The sequence below is a fragment of the Rhincodon typus genome, chromosome 11, assembly GCF_021869965.1.
Source record: "Rhincodon typus isolate 14 chromosome 11, sRhiTyp1.1, whole genome shotgun sequence".
NCBI classification, from domain to species: domain Eukaryota; kingdom Metazoa; phylum Chordata; class Chondrichthyes; order Orectolobiformes; family Rhincodontidae; genus Rhincodon; species Rhincodon typus.
The window spans coordinates 3,184,889-3,208,968 of record NC_063342.1 but is presented as its reverse complement, the minus strand read 5'-3'; the positions used below and the strand labels follow the sequence as shown (position 1 = coordinate 3,208,968).

The 24,080-nt window shown below is 42.9% G+C and overlaps 1 protein-coding gene across 1 annotated transcript in view; it reads right to left on the bottom strand.

The window, feature by feature from the left end:
• LOC109916713 (1,4-alpha-glucan-branching enzyme-like) overlaps window positions 1-18,662 on the bottom strand; it is a 525,476-nt gene extending 506,814 nt beyond the window's left edge. Inside the window, exon 1 of the mRNA XM_048602999.1 lies at window positions 18,426-18,662. Within this exon, the coding sequence (XP_048458956.1) occupies window positions 18,426-18,526 (101 nt within the window). The 5' untranslated portion in view covers window positions 18,527-18,662. The remainder of the gene's footprint in view (window positions 1-18,425) is intronic.
• Between the last annotated feature and the right edge of the window lie 5,418 nt (window positions 18,663-24,080).

Sequence of the window (24,080 nt, the reverse complement as noted above, 5' to 3'; positions counted from 1 at the left end):
GTCTAGCCAGTGACATCCACATCCATAAGTAAATAAAGCACAGCAATTATACATCTTAAGTGTGTCTAAATAAGCATTAAATTGAAAGGGTTTGGAAGCAGTTGTATTTTTATAAAGGCTCATTTTTGACCTATGTTTTTTCCATCTGTATCCATACTCCCATCTTAAGATTAGCATCAACAAGATTGCAAAATTCACTTCTCGGGAACATACCAATCACTTGCACATTTATCCGTTAAATCAGTTCGCTGCTGGAAGCTGCCACAGGATAAGCCAGTTCTACTTTTGCAAAGAATTCAGAAGTCTGAAGGTGCAAAGACTACAAAATTACTTTTCATCACTGCAAGGAGTTGGGATAACATACACCGGTGAATAGTTACTTCCCCTTGTGTACAATTAGAGGACACAGTTACAGAAAGGTGGGAGAATAAATTAAACTGCAGAAACATTATTTCAGTGAACCCACAGTCAATCCATGAAACAGGCTCTCTCAGATAATGTTAAAATCAGAAGGACCAATTACTTTAAATTTGAGAGAATTTAGAAACAGAAGGATGAGACCAAACAGTTCCTTGACCATACTCCCCCATTAATTGTGGCTCACACAGACATACAGGATGGAAACAGACCCTTCGGTCCAATCAAGTACTCAAACTAAACCAGTCCCACTTGCCTGCGCCTGATCCATATCCCTCCAAATATTTCCTATTCACGTACTTGTCCAAATGTCTTTTAAAAAAGTTGTAACTGTACCTGCATCTGCCACATCCACATACGAACCACTCTGTGGTTTTTTAATACTTTCTCCTCTCAACTTAAAATATGCCTCCGAGTTTGTACTTCCCCACCCTGGGGAAAAGACCCTTGCTATTCATCTTATTTATGCCCACCATGATTTTACAAACCTCTATAAGATCACGCCTCAACCTGCAGACTTTTTTTACATTTTTATATCTCAAACCCTCCATTCCCAGCAACATCCTAGTAAATCCTTTCTGAACCCTCTCCAGTGTAATAATATCCTTCTTATAGCATGCTTATCTTCCACAATCTCATTCAGAAAGTAAGGAGGCATGGGATTCAAAGAAATTTGGCTGTCTGGATTCAAAACTGGCTGTCCAATAGAAGACGGAGGGTGGTAATAGATGGAAAGTATTCAGCCTGAAGCTCGGTGACCAGTGGTATTCCACAGGGATCTGTTCTGGGACGTCTACTCTTTGTGATCTTTATAAATGACTTGGATGAGGAAGTGGAAGGGTGGGTTAGTAAGTTTGCTGATGACACAAAGGTTAGTGGAGTTGTAGACAGCGTGGAGGGCTTTGTAGGTTGCAACGGGATATTGACAGGATGCAGAGCTGGGCAAAGAAGTGGCAGATGACATTCAACCCAGAAAAGTGTGAAGTGATTCATTTTGGAAGGTCGAATTTGAATGCAGAATAAAGGGTTAAAGGCAGGATTCTCGGCAGTGTGGTGGAACAGAGGGATCTTGGGGCCCACGGCCATAGATCCCTCAAAGTTGCTACCCAAGTTGATAGGGTTGTAAAGAACGTGTATGGTGTGTTGGCTTTCATTGGCAGAGGAATTGAGTTTAAGAGCCGCGAGGTTATGCTGCAGCTCTATAAAACCCTGGTTAGACCACACTTGGAATATTGTGTTCAGTTCTGGTCACCTCATTATAGGAAGGATGTGGAAGCTTTAGACAGGGTGCAGAGGTTTACCAGGATGCTGCCTGGACTGGAGGGCAGGTCTTATGAGGAAAGGGTGAGGGAGCTAGGGCTTTTTACATTGGAGCAAAGGAGGATGAGAGGTGACTTGATAGAGGTGTACAAGATGATGAGAGGCATAGATAGAGTGGATAGCCAGAGACTTTTGCCCAGGGTGGAAGTGACTATTACGAGGGGGCACAATTTTAAGGCAATTGGAGGAAGGTATAGGGGAGATGTCAGAGGTAGGTTCTTTACACAGAGAGTGGTGGGTGTGTGGAATGTGCTGCCAGCAGTGGTAGTGGAGTCAGATACTTTAGAAACTTTTAAGTGACTCTTGGATAAGCACATGGAGGATAGTAAAGTGAAGGGTATGCAGGGTAATTTGATCTTAGTAGGATAATAGGTCAGCACAGCATCATGGGCTGAAGGACCTGTACTGTGCTATACTGTTCTATGTTTTATGTTCTACCGCAAATTTACTTTCCTGCCCTAACCCAATATTGCTTAATTTTCTTCATGTCCAAATATCAAGTAATCTTGAATATTCAATAATTCTATATCCACAGCCACCTTTCAGAAAATATTGTCATGCTGCTTTATCTGGGAGGAACAGGTGATTTTGGACCTATGACCCCAAATCACAACATCACTGGCGAAGCATATTATTCACATGATCAACTGATATCAGAGCTGCTTGGTAGCATCCCTACCTCAAGTTCAAATCCTATCTGCTCCAGAGAGGTGTCATAACATGTCTGAAGATGTTGATTAAAAGTTAAGGTTGGCATGGTGGCTCAGTGGTTAGCACTGCTGCCTCACAGATCCAGGGTCCTGGGTTCAATTCCACTCTCAGGCGATTGCCTGTGTCGAGTTTGCACATTTTCCCCATTCTCCCCATTCTGCGTGGGTTTCCACCAGGCACTCCAGTTTCCTCCCACAGTCCAAAGATGTGCAAGTTAGGTGAATTGGCCATGCTAAATTACCTTGTGTTCAGGGATGTGTAGGTTAGGTGCATTAGCTATGGGAAATGCAGAATTACAGGGATCGGGTAGGATCTGCATCGGATGCTCTTCGGAGGGTTGGTGTGAACTCATTGGGGCAAATGGCCTGGTTCCACACTGCTGGAATTCTATGGATCTATAATTGTTAGGAAAGACTGAATTATTAGAGATGAGTGAAGGCTGAGGGATAATCTTATACAAGTCTTTAAAGTTATGAAAAAGTTTGAAAGGGTAGTTGCAGAGTTGATCCTTCCACTTGGGGAGACCACCAAAATTAAAAATACACAAATAAATCCAATAGGATAAACCTCAGTCCAGAGAGAGCCATTACAATGCCTGGAGTGGTTGAGGCAAATAGCACAGATGCATTTTAAGGAAAGCTAGACAAACATGAGAGAGAGAAAAGAGAAGAATATGCTGATTAGAGCAAGATGAAGTAGGGTGATAGATTATCAATATGGAGCACAAACCCTAATGCAGGCCAGCTGGATCAAACAGCTGTTTCATTGCTGCAAGTTCAATGTAACAAAAAAAAACGGTTTCAAAATGTTTTGAGAGTTGAGGTTTCACTGTTCAAGACTGGTTAATTTGACTAAGACTGTTCATTACACAAGCCTCAGCACAGTTTCAGCTCTCCTGACCCCTTCACAGGGCAATTAAGAGTTATTACAGTGAACATTTGCAAAGATATCCTGCCATGCATCATCTTGACCTGAGGTCAGGTTAATATTCTTATCCCAGTTGGAGCGAGTAGAGTAAAAAGTGTTGATTGTGCGATTTGCAGTGCATTAGTACAAGAAGCAATCCACTGACAATCCAGAGTTAACTTGTTGATTCGCTGTATTTTCAGTCAGGCAGCAAGAATTTGTTAAACTACATATGTTCCACAACTTGAATCTCCAAATCCCCCTTCACTGACAATTCAGTAATTGGCGATATAAAATCCACTCAACATCATCCAGACAATAATTACTTGCTGAGGAACCTTTAACATTCTCTTTTAGGAATTAAGCCACTGCAACTTAATGTTGTCTGAAGCCTTTTTTTTGCTGTGAAATCCAATGAGAGTTTTTAATTCACCAATGCATCACCTCAAATTGGTCCCATCACTGCCATCACCAGTGACAGACCCATAGCCACAAGCACTTGACTATTCCATTGCTTAACTCTAATGTAGTCACCACACAAAACTCAAATTGGAAAAGGTCAATGTTTATAATTGTACAGCTGAGTATTCAAAATGTCCACTGCAAAAATTTGGCAAGGTCACCACACTTTACTCCTATCTTGGAACACAGGATCAAGAAAAGGCTATTTCAGTCCCTTGCTTCTGTTCTGCAATACAATATCACGGTCAATCTGTACTTCAACTCCATTTGCCTTTCTCTGTTCCACTTCTCTTAATAACCTAACACAGCAAAAGAAAATCTATCCAGATTTCCACCATCTTAATTGTGAAAAATAGATTGACCCTTGAACAGCACGGCTGTAATTTTTCGGTTATGTCCCGTTATTCTGGACTCCTACAGAAAACATTTTTTCTCTATCTAATTGATTAAATCTTTTAATCATCCTAAGCACATCCGAAATCATCTTGGCTTATTTGAAAACCAAGTCACCAAGAGACTGAACTGAAGTTGAGCATTTTTCTGCAAAAATATGGGAAGTACTACAGTATTTCACAATATTTTGGAACCAGTGTGGAAAAAGGAAATTTTTCTCTCACCAAGACAGCTCATGACAAGATTACAGCATCAACATTTCCTGATGAAGAGCTGGTTCACAAGAATGTAAACACAGGAAAAACCTAACAAATAGTCTCTCACATAGTGACAGCTTCAAATACAAATCCAGCCCACAAGTTGCAAGTGCTGATAGAAGAATCTCATTGCACTGATGAATCAGTGTCCACAATTAGAAACAGTGAACAGGAGCAAAAATGCTCCTATTCAGCAGCTCTTTACTTCTCTACTTTTCCACACTATGCTAAAGAAATGTACAATGTCTTTGCTACAGTCATTGCTTAAGCTCCTACTATGGCGATAGGAAATAAATTTCTGTTATGTGACAATCATCCATTCAATGTGCTTAAGAAATTACAACATTTATAGAAGATATCATAAGCAATAGCCTATTTAGCCTGTGCTGGCTTTCTTTAAGTGGGTTGGGTTAGTCCCACTCCCTTGCTTTTTCCCTATCTCCCTGCATGTTTCCTCCTTCAAGTATGAATCCAATTTCCTTTGCAGAATCAGATTGAATCTGCATTCAATGCACCATCAAATAATAAATTCTAAATCTCAACCATCATTGTTCAAGAGGTTTCTATTGATGTCAGCTCTGCTGTTTTGCCATTCACTTTAAATTTTGTTCTCTGGTTACTGACCGTTCAGCTACTAGAAACGGTTTATCGAAACCCTTCATGATTTTTAAACACTGCAAAAAAGACTTGCATTTCCAAACTGTCTTAAAGACCCTCTGCACTTTGCACAGCATTATACAGTCACTGAAGCGCTTCTGAATTATAATAGCTATGGCTGTCTGATCAAAGAGGAGGAAGCCAGTCAGTCCATGCTGGGTTTCTGCAAAGCAATCTAATCAGTTTCGTTCTCATTTCCCCACTCCACCTCTATATTGTAGGAAACATGGTACTTAATTTGCACATACCCAGGTACCCATCATTACCAGGTAGCACAGTAGTTCGCACTGCTGCCTCACAGCGCCAGGGGCCCATGTTCAATTCTAGCCACGGGCAACTATCTGTCTGGAGTCAGAGATAGTAGGAACTGCAGATGCTGGAGAATCTGAGATAACAAGGTGTAGAGCTGGATGAACACAGCAGGCCAAGCAGCATCATAGGAACAGGAAGGCTAGAGCTGGATGAACACAGCAGGCCAAGCAGCATCATAGGAGGAGTGTGCACATTCTCCCGGTGTCTGTGGGCTTTCTCCAGATGTTCCAGTTTCCTCCCACAGTCCAAAGATGTGCAGGTTTAGGTGGATTACTAAATTGTCCATAGTCTCCAGGGCTGTGTAGGTTAGATGGGTTAGCCACGGGAAATGCAGGGTTACAGAGATAGGGTAGGGAGGTGGGACGCTCTTCAGAGAGTTGGTGTGGACTTGTTGGGTCAACTGGCCTGTTTCCACTCTGTAGGGATTCTATGATCATCAGCAATATGATAAGGCCAGATGATATATTTTTGTGGTATTGACTGAGGGATAAAATTCACCAATTCATCAAGAATAACTCCCCTGTTCATCTTCAAAATAATGCGACAGAAGTGTTTAGATTCCCCAGGAGGGGGCAGACAGGATCTCGATTTAACTTTTCATGCAGAGGACAGTGCAGCATCGAGGGAGCACAGCAGCAACTGTCAGCCTGAACTTTTATGCTCAAGTTGATCTGTCTCAGAAGCGAGAGAGCTACTAACCGAGCCATGACTGACAAATTTCTCAAAACTCTATTTAAGCTTCTTTGTTTTAAAAGCTGTTTATGAACTAGTTTTACACTGGTTGAACACGAGTTAACTGCTTTGTTTACTTGTCCTACCAGTTTAAAAAAAGTACAAAATTATAAAATTGTACTATTTAGAATGTATCTGAGCTTTTCCTAACAAACTGAATTACCTCACACTTTTCTTACACTGAATTTCATACACCAACTGAACTTTATTTTCTATCCCTTAACTAATTTTGTATTCATACCGCCCCTTTGATCCCATGAATTTCAATTTACTAGAAATGCATTTGACTAAACTTTTTACAGAAATCCCTATATTCATCAGATATACTACCATTATTTACCTTCTGTCATCTCATCAATAACCTTGACTAAGTTATCCTGATCTATTCCAAACGGCCCCAATTTTTACATTTTTTTTCACGTTTGTATTTCCTCACTCTACAAATAATTTATGCAGTACACACTACATTTTTTCAACATCCTTCCCATAGCACGGAGCAAACTACTGTCCACAGCACTAATAATACTTAGAATTTCGTAGAAGTTAGGTCATATCTTTCGGTCAGTCTGGTAGATGCTGCTTCACAGGAGTTCCGTTCCACTCTACTTTATCTCGCTCCTTTTATTCCTTTCTCTCTTATGTAATAACTAGCTTTGTCTAAATGCATCTTTTTTTTTTTAAACAGTATATATCCATATAACCTATATAATTCAATTAATTGCTGTGGTAAGTTTCACATTCTAACTATCCTCTTCAAAAATGAGTTTCTCTTGAATTCCTTACTGAACCTACTCACTGTCATTATAATTCTTAAATTTGCCAGCCCAAGTGGATGCAGAATCTTTGTATCTGTCCTATAAAACTTTTGCTTGACCATAAATATTTTTGACCACTCTACCAACTCTTGTCCAGAAGAAATTATGATAGATTAATAATTTGCCTTTCCCCACTCTAAGCTGCTACCTTTGGTTTCATGTCCAAAAATTTCATTTTAACAAAACTAAAAGAAAATCCACCCACATAATCAATTATTAAACCATTAGTCCCAAAGGGTGAGCTGTTTCAGGTGTACCCACCAGCTTACTCATCAATCAAATCAAATGCTCAATGAGCAGGTGTGCATGTGCTGATTCCTGTTAGCAAGTATAGTGTAGTGATGCAAATTGCAAATGAACCCTGTATAATCTGGTCATTGCCTATTCTTTTACCCTGTTATAGCATGACTAAGGACTTAGACACAACAATAGAACTTTTTTTTCTTTAATGTTACATTGGAGTTGATAGGCTCTTGATCCCAGAGACAGAATCCCATACAGTTGACAAGCAAATTCATATCAGTTAAGATTTATTATCATTACAATCTAGATCTCTTGCAAAGTTTGATCCTAGGTTTTACGCCGAACGTCCCTTTTCCCGAGGGACTGCATTCTGTGAACCCAAACCCTCCAATCTACCTCTGGTGATATGGGACACCTCGCTTTCAAGAGTATATTTTTAAACCCAGTATGTACAACATCACATTTACTGATTGTGAATTCAATATATCACTCTTTTTGCCCATTCTCTCATCTTAATGTCCCTTTGGTTTCAATTGATATTCAGCAAGGAACGCCTGCAGACATCAATGAGATGCAAAAGTATCTGCAAGAATGTAAAAAAGATGCATGAGAATGATCTTAGGTATGACAAACTTCAATTATGAAGATAGATTGAAGACATTGCCTCTGTTTTCCTTTGAGAAAAATAGGTTGCAAATGTATCTTAATGTACGAAACATCTGGCGTAACGTAGACAAAAATGAGGTGCAAATCAAGGTAAATGAAAATGATCTCATAACTATTACAGAAACATGGTTTAGATGGAGATCTAAACTGGGAACTTAACATTCAGGGATATTTGACCTTTTAGAAACAGAGGAGGGATGGAAAAATTGGTGGGATAGCACTGTTGATAAGAGATGAAGTTCAGAACTGTTGAGAGAGATGATCAAGACTCAGACAATGTAGAGTCCATTTAAGCAAAAGTGAAAAAACAGCAAAGGAAGGGAAACATTAGCAAGAGTGGTAACACAGACCCCAAACCATAGCCACAAGACTATAAATCTATAATAAATAATAGAAGTATGTCAAAAAGATAGAGTAGTAATTATGGGTGACTTTAATCTTCATGTTGACTGGGTTACTCAAATTGGAAAGGAAAGCTATTACAATGAATTCATAGACTGCATTAGGGTTAATTTCCTAGAGCAATGTGTCATGGAGTAAACCAGACTACAGGCTACCTTGGATCTGGTAACTGGTAATGAGGCAGGTTTAATAAATAACCTCAGAATAAATGATTCTGTTGGAAGTAGTAACCATAAATACTGAATATTAAATTCTATCATGAGTGAAAAGCTTGGGTTGGAAACAACTGTGTTTAACTTAAATAAACAGACATACGATGAAATAAAGATAGAGTTAGATAAAGTGAACTGGGCGGATAGATTAGCAGAAGTGACAGTAAGCAAGCAGTGGCAGGCACTGAAGGAGATAATTGATGACTGTCAGCAAAAATACATCCCAGTAAGGAGGAAAGATTCAAAGAGAGGGAGAAACCAATCTCATCTAACCAAGGAAGTTGAAAGAAAAGGCACATCAGGAGGCAAAAATCAGGGATTGCCCCAAAAACTGAGATATATTCCGAATCCACAGAAGAACTAAAAAGATAATAAAGAAAAAGAAAGTAAACAAGGAGGGCAAACTAACAAGGAATATAAAAGCTTTTTTAAACGTATAAAAAGGGAAAGGAAGAGAGAGGTCAAAGTAAACAGAGGCCCCTTAGAAAATGAATCTAGGGAGATGATAAAAGGGGAACAACAAAATGGCAGAACAGTTAAGCAGGTATTTTGCATGAGTCTTTAAGATGGAAAATAATTTGAACATCACATTCCTACTAAAAGAAACTACATGGGAGGAATTAAGTATCATCACTAGAGAAGTATTATTAGACAAATTAATAAAGTTAAAAGCAGAAAGCTCTCCTGGCACTGGTGGTGTGCATCTTAAGATCCTAAAAGAAGTAGCTAAACAATGGATGCATTGGCTATAATTTTCCAAAAATCCATTGATTCTGGCTAAGTACCAGAGGATTGGAAAACTACCAGTGTGACAACCCTACTCAAAAAGGGGGAGGCAAAAATTGGGTAACTATAGGCTAATGAGCCAACGTCGATTGTTGCAAAAATATTGGAATCAATTACATAGGATGTACTGGCAGAACATTTAGAAAATCATATTCTAATCAAGCAGAATCAACATGGTTTAATCAAAGGGAAATCATGTCTGACCAATTTATTAGAATTATTTGAGAAAGTCTCAATCATAGCGAAGAGAGGGGAAACCAGTTAATTTGTTGTATTTGGACTTTCAGAAGGCATTCAAGAAGATACCTCACAAAAGCCATAAGGTAATAGTCTGCAGTGTTGGAGGTAGCATATTGGCATGAACCGAAAATTGTTCAGTGGCTATGAAACAGTGAGTGGGGATAAACGGTTCTTTTTCACATTGGCAACCTGTGACTAGTGAGGTTTCAAAGCGATCAGTGCTATGACCACAACTGTTTACAATATTTATCAATGACTTGGAGGAAGGCTTCGAATGTACTGGAGCCAAATTTACAGACAACGCAAAAATAGGTGGAAAAGCAGGTTGCAGGAGGGATGCAAACAGTTTACAGAGAGGCATTGATAGATTAAGTGGGCAAAAACTGGCAAATGTAGAAAAATGTGAAGTTGTTGATTTGGGAAGGGAGATCAAAAGAACAGAAAGCTGCAGTACAAAAGAACTTGGGGCTTTTTGTGCGTGAAACCCAGAAATCGAGCACACGGGTGCAAGAGGTAATCAGGAAAGCTAATGGAATGTTGGCCCTTATTTCAAAGGGGTTGGGGTATAACAGTCGGGCAGCCTTACAGTACAAGATGCTGGTGAGACCACATCAGGAGTATTATTTTCTCTTTATTTAAGACAAGCTTTTATTTCATTGGAGGCAGTTCAGACAAGGTTCACAGTACGGAGGGATTGTCTTACGTGCAAAGTTTAAGTGGGTTGAGACTCTACTCATTGGAGATTAGAAGACTCAGAGATGATTCATTGAAACATTGTGAATTAAGGGGCTTGAAAATGTAATTGCTGAGAGTATGTTTCCCCTCACGGGACAGTCTAGGACCAGAGGCCACAGTGACAGAATTAAGGGGCACCAATTTAAGACAGAGATAAAGGAATAGTCATACAGCAAGGAAACAGACTTTTGGTCCAACTCATCCACACCAACCAGACATCCTAATGTGCCTAATCCCATTTGCCAGCATTTGGCCCATATCCTTCTCATACAGCCATCGCAATGCCTTTTCGATGTTATAATCGTACCTGCCTCTACCACTTCCTCCGATATTGAGGTTGATTGGCTCGCCAAGCTGGTTTGTTGTTCCGCAGACATTTCATATGCCCAGCACACACAAACGAAGCTATGTGCGAACACTTTTTGAAAGGGCAACAATACACTGCAGCAACATGGAACTACGCCAAGAGGAGGAGGAATACCTCTTCCAAGTGTTCAAGGATGATGGATATCCAAAGAACTGGGTCAGGAGATGCCTACAGGAACAGCATCAGAAAGATTCTTCACGCCCCGACACACTCATCACACTACCCTACATCAGGAACACGTCTGAACTCACCACAAGACTCCTACAACCACTGGGCATCAGAGTGGCACACAAGCCCGCATCAACCCTACGACAAGTGCTCACCCGAACTGAAGACCCACTCCCCGCCACGGACAGGACCAATGTCATCTACAAGATCCCCTGTAGAGACTGCGAGAAACACTACATCGGACAAACAGGAAGGAAACTAACAACAAGACTACATGAACACCAACTGACTACAAAAAGACACGACCAATACTCACTCATCTCAATCCACATGGACAAGGAGAACCACGACTTCGACTGGGACAACACCAAGATCCTGGGACAGGCTAGGCAGAGACAAGCACGAGAATTCCTGGAAGCATGGCACTCCATGAAGCATGCTATTAATAAACACACTGAACTCGACCCCATATACATTCCACTATGGAGGAAACCCGGAAGTGAGGCAATCCATCGCAACGGACCCCAGAGTTTAAAAACCAGGTGGGAAAACACACCAACGCTTCATCAGAGACTGCACTGAGGATGTTACCCAGCAGGGTAACGAAACGTCTGTGGAACAACAAACCAGCTCGGCGAGCCAACCAACCTCAACACCCACAACCCGAGCTACAGATCTACTCCAAAACCTTAGAACTTCCTCCGATAGTTTATTCCATACATGCACCACCCTCTGCCTGAAAAAAGTTACCAGTCAGGTCCTTTTTAAATCTTTCCCCTCTCATCTTGGACTCCCCTATCCTGGGAAAAAGACCTTAGCTATTCACCCTATCCATGCTCCTCATGATTTTATAAACCACTGCAAGGATCACCCCTCAGCCTCCGACACTACAGGGAAAAAAATTTCTTCTCTCAGAGGTTTGAGTCTTTGAAACTCCTCGCCTCAGAAGGCTATAGGGACAGATCCTTGTGTATATTTAAGGCTGAGATAGACAGATTCTTGAACAGTAGGGGAATAAAGAGTTATGGGGAAAGGGCAGGAATGTGAGCGTGAGGAATGACGGAGTAGGTGTAAGGGCGAAACAGCCTTCTGTTGTTCCCACTTCTTATGGCCTTACAATCTTTCCATTGTCTGAAAAGAAAGACTATAAGATTACAGGGAAAAGGTGGGGAGATACTGTAGGTAAATTGCTCCTTAGAGAATCAGTACAGACACAACTGGCTGAGTAGCAGCCTTCTGGGCTGTCACCATGCTCTGATTCTGAGTTAAATCACCAGATGATTGATTTTATTGATGGAAAGTCACAGGTAAGTATTGTTCTCCTTTTAAACAGTTCTGTTGGATCTTTTATTTCCACCAGTAATGATGAAATGGGACCTTTGCTTCTCATTTCAGCAATAAGATGAAAGCTGCACTCCCTCCATAATGAACCAGAACATCAGGCTGTTTCATCTGGCAAAGTTTTTGGAGTGGACCAACAAATGACTCTGAAGGCAAGAATTCTGCCCCGTCTGGCTCACATCTGAATTATTTAATGTTTATTGTGCATTTGTTCTGGAGATATGGTGAAATCACAAACTCAAAATCAGATTACCACAACAACAGCTATGGGTTAAGTTCTCAAACATTAACACTAGCAAAGTTATAAATCCAATAGAAGAGATAGTAAGAACTGCAGACGCTGGAGTCAGAGACAGCACGGTGTGGAGCTGGAGGAACAATACAGGCCAGGCAGCATCAGATGAGCAGGAAAGTTGATGTTTCGGGTTGGGACCCTTCTTCAGAAATGCGGGGGTTGCGGTGGGGGGAGCTCAGAAATAAATAGAGGGAGGAGCATTGGGCTGTAGGCTCCCGCAGCACCTCATATTCACGGGTGGGACAGAAGATGGACAGGTTGTGTCAGGTCAAGGAGGTGGGGATGAGAGGGAGGGTTGGTCATGGAATGGGGCTGGGGATGGGGAGATTTTGAAACTGGTAAAATCTACATTTAGGCCTTTGGGCTGTAGGCTCCCAAGGTGGAATATGAGGTGCTGCGGGAGCCGACAGCCCAATGCTCCTTTCTCTATTTATTTCTGAGCTCCCTTCCCCCCACCCCCAACATTTCTGAAGAAGGGTCCCGATCCAAAACGTCAACTTTCCTGCTCCTCTGATGCTGCCTGGCCTGCTGCGTTCCCCCAGTTCCACACTGTGTTATCTCTAAATCCAATAGAAGGATGTCAAAATTCCAGACTGGTAACTTCGTATTATCCATACATGTGCACATTTGTCAAATAGCATGGAGTTAGGTCAAAGTAAAGCATAAAATTGTAGGCAATCCTGCAGCAATGGTTGTAAACTAGTGGTACCCATTTCATAAATGAGTATACATCAGAAGACATTTTAATATTTCTCACACTGTCAATGTCAAGGCAGTAAGTGGGAACACAGTAGAAGCCTAACAAAACTGCCTGGAAGATCTTGAGCCTTTTTCAGGTGTGGTCAGGAAAATGGAGAAAAATGCTTCAACGGAGGAAAAGGATGATGATCACTGGACAACCCAGTGATTTTCAATACTCTCTACTGTACAAGATCAGGCCATTGTAGGGTGTGAACAAATTGACAAACTTAGTCTTTTTCACAGATTCACTGTGTCACTTTTTGTTTGACAGAGTGAATTTGTAGGCAAACCAGGTTACATAGGGGTTTTGGTTGCTAACTCAAAGCTCCACTTGACAGCAACTTGTGGACAGGTCCTTTGTTTCAGCATATCACAATTTTAATGCATTAATCTTTCTTTTCGGGTGGGGGAGGAGTATGGGGGCATGGAGAAAGGATGGATGCTCCCTATCACTGCTTTACAACAAGGGGGAGTTAAGTCCTAGAAGCAAATACCCTGTTCTACAGCCTACCATATGAACTCCAGGGGCGAAGCACAAGTGAAAGCCCTTGACATCAAGGCAGCAATTGATCAAGTATGACATCAAGAAGCCTGAGCAAATTTGGATTCAGCGGTAATCAGGGGTAAACTCTCCAAATGTTACTGTCATATCTAGCATAAAAGATGATGGTCATGGTTGTTGGAAGTCATTCATCTCAGTCACAAGACATCACTACAGGAATTCCTCAAGATAGCTTACACGGCAAAAGATCACCTTAAGCTGCTTTGTTAACAACATTCAAATTTGGGCATCAAATGGCATTCACATCACACAAGTGACAGGCAATAACCATCTCCAACAAGAATCTAATCACCTCTCCTTCACGTTCAAAAGCAAAAAGCATCACTGAATTCCTATCAACATCCTGGGAGTTAACATTGACCAGAAAGTTAACTGGACCAGTGATAAATACTGTGACTCCAACAGCATGTCAGAGGTTGAGAGTTCTTGGCATGATAACTTGATAACTCAAAGCATATCCAACATCCATAAGTCTGGAGACCCAGTACTCTCCACTTGCCTGGATGAGTGCAGCTGTAACAACGCTTGGAAATTTTACCACCATCCAGGATAAAACAGCCCACTTGATTAGCATTCCATCTAAGATTTACTCCTTTAACCTTCAATGCAGCACTTATCTACAAGAGGCACTGCAGCTACCCACCAAGATTCCTTTGACAGGACCTTCCAAACTCACGACCTCTATTTCCTAAAAGGACAAGATCATATACAAATGTTTATATCTTCTGTCCATTGGGAGAGGATGCGAGGATTCTTTCATTATGTTGGTTGCATTCCTGAGGCAGCAGGAATTATAAATTGAGTTAATGGATGGAAGGATTGTTTGAGAGATGGTCCAGGCTGTGATCACAACTCTCTGCAGTTTCTTGCGATCACGGAAACAGCAGTTGCCACACAATGCTGTGATGCATCCAGATAGGATGCTTTCTATGGTGCATCTATAAAAATTGGTAAGAGACCTTGTGGATATGCCAAATTTCCTGAGCCTCCTGAGGGAATAGAGACGGTGTTGTGCTTTCTTAACTGTTGCATCAATGTGGGTGGACCAGGACAGGTTGTTGATGAACACCACTCTCAGGAACTTGACACTCTCAACCATCTCTACTTCAGCACCATTGACTTCAGGAAGCGAAGTGGAGGGCACGCCCCTGTCTGCATCAATGACCAGCTCCTTCATTTTGCTGGCATTGATGGAAAGATTGTTGTCTTTACACCCTGCCGCTAATCTCTTTCCTGTACTCGGTCTCATTATTGTTTGAGATCCAACCTACAACACCGGTGTCATCAGCAAACTTGTAAATGGAGTTGGGGTGGAATTTGGCCTCACAGATGTGAGTATAAACGAGTATGGTACAGTATTGAGTACACAGTCTTGCGGGACACCAGTTAGAGGATTATGCTGTAGGAATCATTGTCGTCTATACTCAATGAATGAGGTCTATCGGTCAGGAAGTCAAGGATCCAGTTACACAGAGGAGAGCAAAGACCTACGTCTCAGAATTTAGAATGATGGTGTTGAAGGCGGAACTGTAGTCAGTAAACAGGAGCCTGACATTGGTATCCTTGTTATTCAGATGTTCCAGGGATGAGTGTAGGGCCAGAGAGACAGTGTCTGCTGTGGACCTGTTGCAGTGGCAGGCAAATTGCAAAGGATCAAGGCAACTTGGCAGGCTAGAACTGATGTGAACCATGACTAACCTCTCCAAGCACTTCATAGTTTATGGAAGTCAGAGACACCAGGCGGTAGTCGTTGAGGCATGCTGCATGATTGTTCTTTGAAATCACAAGCTATTAGAGTGCTGTTCCTTCGTCAGGTGGCATCTCACTTGCCATAGTTGATGCAACTGACAAGAAAGCAGAACACCTCTTCTTCCTCAGGAGGCTAAGGAAATTTGGCATGCCCACAAGGTCTCTTACCAATTTTTACAGAAGCACCATAGAAAGCATCCTATCTGAATGCGTCACAGCATGGTATGGCAACTGCTCATCAGGTGAAGTTTTTACACATCCCCTGATGAAGGACCAGCGCTCCGAAAGCTTGTGTTTTCAAATAAATTCGTTGGACTATAACCCGGTGTCTGGACTATAACCTGGAGATTTCTGACTTTGTCCAACCCAGTCTAACACCAGCATCTCCACATCATTATTTTTCTTTGGCATCGGAATGGTGGTGGTCTTCTTGAAGCAGTTAGGAGTTTCAGATTGTAGTGAGGAAAGATGTCTGCGAATACTCCCGCCCGCTGGACCATCGGGGCCAGTCGCTTTGTGAGTTCACTCTCAAGAAGGCCGATCTGTGGGGTAACTGTAGGTACAGGTGTATCTGAGGCTGTTGGGATAGGTGACATCATTTCATTGACCTTCTGTTCAAAGTGAGGTAGAATGCACTGAGCTCATCAGGCATGGATGTATTGTTGCCCACATTTCTGTTCAACTTCGTTTTGTAGCCCATTATGTCATGTAAGCCTTGTCACAAACGATGGGTATCCATGTGGTTGGTCTGGGTCTCAAGTTTAGTTTGGTTTTGCCTCTTGGCGTCTCTGATGGCCTTATGAAAGTCAGACCTGAATTTCCTGGAGACACCAGGGTTGCCTGGCTTGTACACCTCAGACCTGGACTTCAGTAGGGCATGGATCACCTGGTTTGCCCAATGCTCCCTAACCGGAAACAATCGGATTAACTTCTTCAGCATGCAATCTCCTGTTCACTTACTATCGAAGTGCTTACTGTACTGGGAGTCGCATATTGGTTTAAGTTGGCCGCTGAGTTCTTGAATGTGGACTCGTCCACCAACTCTAAGCAGTCCCATAGAAGCCCTTCCTTTGCTTCAGACCAACACTACACTACTTTCTGTCCTGGGTCCTCATGCTTCAATTTCTGCTTGTAAGCCAGGAGGAGGAACACAGAGAGTGATCTGAGCAAGACATATCTGGGAAAATCTCCAACTTTCCCTTCAAAGTACACTAACTTTGAGCTATAATTGCTGTTCCTTCATTATCACTGGGGCAAAACCCAAAACTCCCCTTTCTAACAGTAACCTGGGGGGCACCATCACATGGACTGCAGCAGTTCAAGAAAGCAAGTCATTACTACCCTCTCCAGGAAATTAGGGATGGGCAATAATTGCTGGCCTAGCTCACAGAACCTACAACCATGAACAAATTAAAAACAACACTGCAGTGATCAGTTTCAGAGCAGCCTTGGCAAGAGGGCTGACAACTGGTTGACATTGAATCAGGCTGTCCAATATTTGCGCAAAATGTGTAAAGCAGTAAAATCAACGCACTATGTCTGTTTTTCTTTTCAATTAATCATTTTCTTTTGTGTTTGTTTCTCTGCCTTATATCAATGCATTATTTATTGATTTCAGAGAACAACCATCAACCAACAAAGCAAACATCAAATTCTAGCCTTTGACAAAGTGTGGAAAGTATTTCAGAAGGTGAGAACAGTTGTAAAGAATTATAATAGAAGCAGGAAATAGTTACTTCAAGTTTGCAAATGTTAAAATACGGTTTTGGTATCCAGTTTCTCTTGAGAAATTGAGTGGATTTGAATTACAGTCGTGGTCTCATAGTAGACAAAATAGTAATCGGGATTGCACATAAAGCAAACAGCAGCTGAACCAAGATGCCCTTTAACTTGGCAATTGAAGCAATGACAGGTGCGGCTTGGCCTGTCAGACACATGGGCAAAGGCAGCATCCAAGGGCAAGAGGACACAGGCTGCAGCTCTCACCTCAGAGTGAGCTCTGGCTGGTAATCAGGCAAAGAAACAACTCAAAGCACTGGAAATATAAAGCACATCAGGAGAGCTGATATTGTGGGACATATGGGCTGGGCAGTTGATTAAAGTTACAGGAGAAATTTAATAAATTAGGAGGTGAATAAGAGGAATTGTCAGCTTGGTGATGCTTTAGTGAGAGGTTTAAGCACACACACACACATATATATATGTAAATCTATGGGGTGAATTTGTATTTGCAGATACATTCTATTTTGTTCAAAAAGTACACAATTTATAGACACTCAATGTGGGGTTTTATAAATTCCTACTTTAGAAATAAAACCAGTCTGACACAAAACCAAAACAGATTCTAAACAAGGCCTCACACCTAACATGCATTGTCTGACCTAAAATGTCACCTCTTCTTTACACTGATAACACCTTTAGTTCGTTCAGGGCAGTGACTTCAAAGGAATTCGGAGATTTATATATACATTTTAATCAATTAAAGCCTTCTAACTGATTAAATATTTAACAACATCTTAAGTTTGTTTATTACATCCTCATCAGTGGTATGACCCTTTGATCTTTTACTTATAAATTCTGTGTCTGATACCACCTCACTCCCTAACACCTGAAGGAGGAGTGAGGCTCCCAAAGTTGGTGTTTTCAAATAAACCTGTTGGAGTATAACTTGGTGTCGTGTGATTTCTGACCTTGACCACCGCAGACCAACATTGGCGCCTTCATATCATGACTAGTTGTGGGGGGGGGGAGAAGAGTTGGGCTGGTTAACGGAGAGTTTGGCTGGTTAACGGAGAGTTTGGCTAGATAAGGGGGAGTTTAGCGGGTTTCAATAGTTACAGGGTCATGGTCGGCCCTCTATCGAGGGGCTGCGGGGAGCGGGTTAAAGTGCAGTCACCGCCGAGCGGCTCCCGCTCCCGGGGCACGGCCTCTCCTACCTTCGCCGCAGGTCTTTGCTGTATGGCTCCAGGTGAGGGTCGAGGTCCAGCAGCCCGCCCAGCTGGGCCTCCGCTGGCAACGCCGCCGCCAACACCGCCATCTTAGCAACAGGGCAGCACGGCGCTGACAGAGCAAGATAACCGGCCAGGGAGAGCAATCACACACCGAACTATCGATCACTGCGGAGGCAGGAAGGAGCAAGGGGGTGCGCGATGAGATGGTGGGGGGAGGCTCGGTGGAGGTGGACTGCTGTGTGGGCGGAGCTAAGGGGCCTAGGCAGGACTAATGCGTGCCGTGGGCGGGACCGAGATGTGTGGGCGGGGCCTCTAGGTGACGGCCCGTGGGCGGGGCCAAGGGGCAGAGTGTGGGCGGGGGTGGAGCTGGATGGAAGGGGAGGGGTCAGAGAGGAGAGGGAGTGTGGGTTAGGCAGGAGGAGTGGGGTCGGGGTTGGAGGAAGGGTCAGATGGAGAGATCTGTGGGTAGGAGTGGGTTCAGAAGGTGGGGTTAGTGACCAGAGTGGATGGTAAGGAGTTGGTGGGAGCAGGATTGGGCCCTGGAGGGATGGCGAGGACACAATGGAGCAGGAGAGGCTGGAAAGGGAGGGGCTGATGGGAGAGGAGCTGGATCAGGAAGGGCTGGATGGTGCAGAGGGGTAGGGGCTGGTAGGGCTCAAGAGGGAGGGATGAATTGGGAGAGGCTGGTGGGGGCACAATGGGGCTGGAGGTTGAGAGACATGAGGGAGTGGAAGGGACTGGTGCGTGTGGACTGGGGGAGATGGTACTTGAGGGAGAGTGACACGAGCTGGTGGAGACAGGAGATCGGGAGACTTAGCAGGAGGGGCTAATGCAGCACTGGATGTCTCAGAGGAAGTCGAATTGGAGTAAAAAGGTGAGAGAATGATGAAATTATCTGGGCAGAATGGGAGCAGGCCAGATGAGGAGAAGTGGGTGTTGAGGGACTGTTGGGGTAAGGGAAAAGAATGGAGATGATGGGGGGTGGGCAAGAAAGGAAAAGGAGGATCCAGAGGAGAGGGGTAGAAACTAGAAAAGGATGGGTGAGGAGCAGAAAGGCTGGAATGGAAAGGGACAGCTGGAAAAGGTGCCGAGGGTTTAGAGAGAAGCTGTTGGAAGGAGAGATAGGCATGAAATATGGAGATTTATTCAAAGGAAAGGAACCGGTGAATGTGGTTTGGAAGAGTTTGCTGGTGAACAGCAGAAGAAAATGGGAAGGAATGCAAGGGTTATGCATTGGTTAGCCTACTGAGGAAGAAAAAAGTCTGGTTTGAGGAGAAGCTGAGAGCAAAGGGTATGGACTAGAAAGGGGACGGAGGGAAAGGTTGACAAGGAATAGGAGGACATAGGGTGCAAAAAGAATAGGTGGGGTGGAATTCAAGACCAAGAAGGAACAATGTTATGTATGTAGTTGGGTGTGTGTTGTCCCTTTAAGAGAGTTGGTCAGGTGACCCAGAGGCAGGAGCTAAAGGGACAAACTCTGACGGGACTGTGAAGCTGAAGGGATGCCCAATAAAGTATTTCCCGTTCAAGTTTACCCTCCGCTGACTTTGCATTGTGTATTTAGTTCTAGTGAACCACAAACACAATAGACGAGGATACATAAAGGGTGGAACAGGTAGCTTCAGCAAACTGACAAAAGGGAACATTAACAGTACTATCAAGCAGCACATATGCAACAATAGCCTGCTCACTGAGAAGAATTTGGGTTCCACCAGGGCCACTCACCTCCTGACCTCATTACATCCTGGGTTCAAACATGGTCATAAGAGATGAACTCCATATGTGAGGTGAGATGGACTGCCCTTCGTATCAAGGATTCCTCAAGTCAGAAGTGGAGATGTTTGTTGATGATTGCACAGTGCTCAGCGCCATTCCCAACCTCTCAGAGACAGAAGTAGTCCATGTTCAAATGCAACAAGGTCTGGGCTTGGGCTAATAAGTGTAAAGTAACATCAATGCCACACGAACAAGGCCTAGGACAGTGGGGTTCATCAGGGCCCAATAAATAGGACCTGGGCTCTGGGCTCTACGGGTCCTTTGTGCTTGGGTCAGGGTAGTGTTAGGTGAGCCTAGGATGGGGACCAGCTTGCCATGTTTGTGGGGAGCAATGGCCTAGTGGTCTTATCGCTGGACTGTTAATCCAGAGACCCAGATAATATTCTGGGGACCTGGGTTTGAATACTGCCATGGCAGATGGTGGAATTTGAATTCAATAAATGTCTGGAACTAAGAGTGTAATGATGACCATTAATCCATTGTCGATTGTTGGAAAAACCCACCTGATTCACTAATGTCCTTTAGGGAAGGAAACTGCCATCCTTATCTGGTCTGGCCTGCATGTGACTCCAGACCCACAACAATGTGGTTGACTCATAACTGCCCTCTGGACAATTAGGGATGGGCAATAAATGCTGCCTAACCAGAGATGCCCTCGTCCCGTGAATGAATAAAGTAAAAATGTTAGGATCGGTATCCCAGGACCTGAATCAGGACAAGCATCAGATCCTATGATTTATAGCACTGCATGGCAATGACCATCTCCAATAAAAGAGAAACTAGCCACCACCCCTTGACATTGAATGGCAATACCAGCATTGAATCACCACCCCTCCCCACCCCTCCCCACCCCACCCATTCAACCCCACACCATTGACATTATTAAAGTTACCGTTGACAAGAAACTGAACTGGACCAGGCATGTAAATACAGTGGCTACAAGAATAGGTAAGAGGTTAGGTCCACCATCGACAAGGCACAAGTCAGGAGTGTGATGGAATACTCCCCACTTGTCTGGATGGGTGCCACCCTAACAACACTCAAGAATCTTGACACCATCCTCCCTCCGCCACCAATACTCAGAAGCAGCAGTGTGTACTGAAGAAATTCATCAAAGATCCTCAGACAGCACCTTCCACATCCAGGACCACTTCCATCTACAAGGACAAGGGCAGCAGATATGTGGGAACACCACCCCCTACAAGTTCCCTTCCAAGACACTCACCATCCTGACTTGGAAATATATCACAGTTCCTTCACTGTCGCTGGGTCAAAATCCTGGAATTCCCTCCCTCAGTGCATTGTGGGTCAATCCACAGCAGGTGGAATGCAACAGTTCAAGAAGGCAGCTCACTATCACTCGGCAACAAGTCTTGTGCCATAAAAGTTGACTTAGCCAGTGCCATCTAAATTCAATTAATAAATGTGACACATATAGATTTGAGGGGTGTGGGAGAGGAGAAGTGAGGCCTAGAATCAGGAGGAATGAGAGTTTAGTGAACAGGAACAAGGAAGAGATAGATAGTAAAGGAGTGTGTGAAACAGGGGGAGAAGGCACAAACTTTTTAAAAAGTAATTTAAGTAAATGATTTAATATAAATAATAAATTCCCATTTTGAAATGGAGGAAGGAAAGCCATGGGTTGAATATCGAACAAATCTTCTCTGCACATTCTAAAATGTTCTGTTAGGAAACATTCCATGTGTTGATCTATGTATAATCTCAGCAGGCCCAATAGGGGCGAAAGGGTTCAAACTCTTGAAAATAACAAATTAGAAATCTCATTCTTAATTTCAGACTGCACAAAATTCAGAATCTAAGGTCAAGAGCAATGACCTTTTCACTGCAGCCATTCCTACAGTCTAGCATGTGTTTCCATTCCATCGCATGACAAGATCAGAATAGCAACCCTGTGTTTTCATTGCATACCCTTAATGCTTCTCAAATAGGCAGTGTGCTGGGATCAGCAACAACCCGTGCTATTCAGTCTATGATGAGGATAGCTTAAATAAACCAAGTCCTTATTTACAGTTACTTGATAGTACAGTGCTTGATATTGCTGATAGAAGAGCTGTGTTCCTGAAACTTATCACCTTGCACTCATCAGTACAAATACAAGAATACCAAATTTCAAGTGAGTTCAACAATTAAAACTACAGGAAAATAAGGAAGCTGATTGATTGGTAAGCCAACTCTCATCGTCCGAGTTGTTACCATGTATGGAACTATAGGCTCACATGCTCGTGGGTAATTCAAAAATAATGTGAGGCTTGAGTATTTTCCTTTGTTTGCAGAGAACAGTCGCTGTATATGAATGTATATCAATTCTAGCAAGTACAAGTAAACCATGCTATGACCTCACCTGAGTATTTGAAGTTGTTTGTTAATGTAACTATTATTAGAACATTCAGGATTACTCAGCAGATGCTGTCCAATCGCAGAATCTAACAGGAAACATTTTATTTGAACAGGTCAGACTTGCTGTGTTTGGTCTCTGGCCTATTGTGAACAACTGCAGATAAAACTGATTCAATCAACCACTTGCTGTGATCTACAGCCAAAGTATCTGGCATCACACTAATATTCATTTGCTATCCTTGCAAGTTCCCTGCTGAAAAAGAGTGCATCAAATCTATCCTATGAAGCAATGACTATCCTGCTCAAATCATTGTTTGCTATGTATCATGCTAACTCATAAACAGGTTAAAGACTGTCACTTTCGGAACTGAAGAGTCCAGTCTATCTCAAGTTACTCTGGAAAGGTCAAGTACCTCAAAAATTTGGAAAACAAGTTGAGGACATTATTCCACACTGCTACAATTCAGTGGTGTGGTATTTTCAGAATCAGGGTGCTGCCTTCAGTCCAGAGAGATGTTTTCAACCTGCCACACAATTGAGTGATGTGACATATGAGCTTCACTGTTGCTGAGATGTCAGGTATGTAAAAACCAAAAGAACTGTAGATGCTGTAAATCAGAAGCAAAAACAGAAAGTGCTGGGCAAGGTCAGCAGCTCTAACAGCATCAATTCTGAGGAAGGGTCACTCGACCCGAAACATTAACTCTACTTTCTCTCCAAAGATGCTGCCAGACCTACTGAACTTTTCCAGCGATTTCTGTTTTTGTGCCAGGTATGTAAGCTGTACATCGTGATGATTGGCTGATTGAAACAAAGAGCATGTTCCTTCGGTTGTCTTACCATCAGCAGAGTGTAGACTGTACTCAAACAACCCATCCTCACAAAACCTGAAATAAAACGTTTACTGTTCGATGTGAATCAGCAACTCAGCAGTACTTTTAACTACATTTATGGGCTTTGTTGAGAATTGGATGATATGGGCATTTTCTGAATCAAAGAGGTTTTTTTTTTAGCCAAAAGTTTGAATGGAACCCAAGGTAGACAAACAGGAAACTGGAAGAACACAACAAGCCAGGCAGCATCAAGAGGAAAGGAGCAGTTAATGTTTCAGGTATTACCCTTCTTCAGGACTGGATGTGGGGGTAGGGGGAACTGCAGATAAAGAGGGGAGGAAGAAGTGGAGGCAAAATGGTGGTGATAGGTATGATCGGTTGATAAAGGGATGAATCCGGTTGGTGGCTGGAAGGGAGGGTCAGAAGATGGAATGGAAGGGAGGAGGTGGGGCTTGAAGGGGAGGTGGGGGATGACCTACCCCATCCAGTCCTGCAGAAGGGTTATATCCAAAACGTTGCCTGCTCCTTTCCTCCAGATGCTGCCTCGCCTGCTGTGTTCTTCCAGCCTCCTGTTTGCCTACCTTGGATTCCAGCATCTGCAGGTTTATTTTGTCTCTGAACAGAACCCAAGTAGTTTAATGGAAGGAGAATAACAGTGTAATGTTGGCTGTGC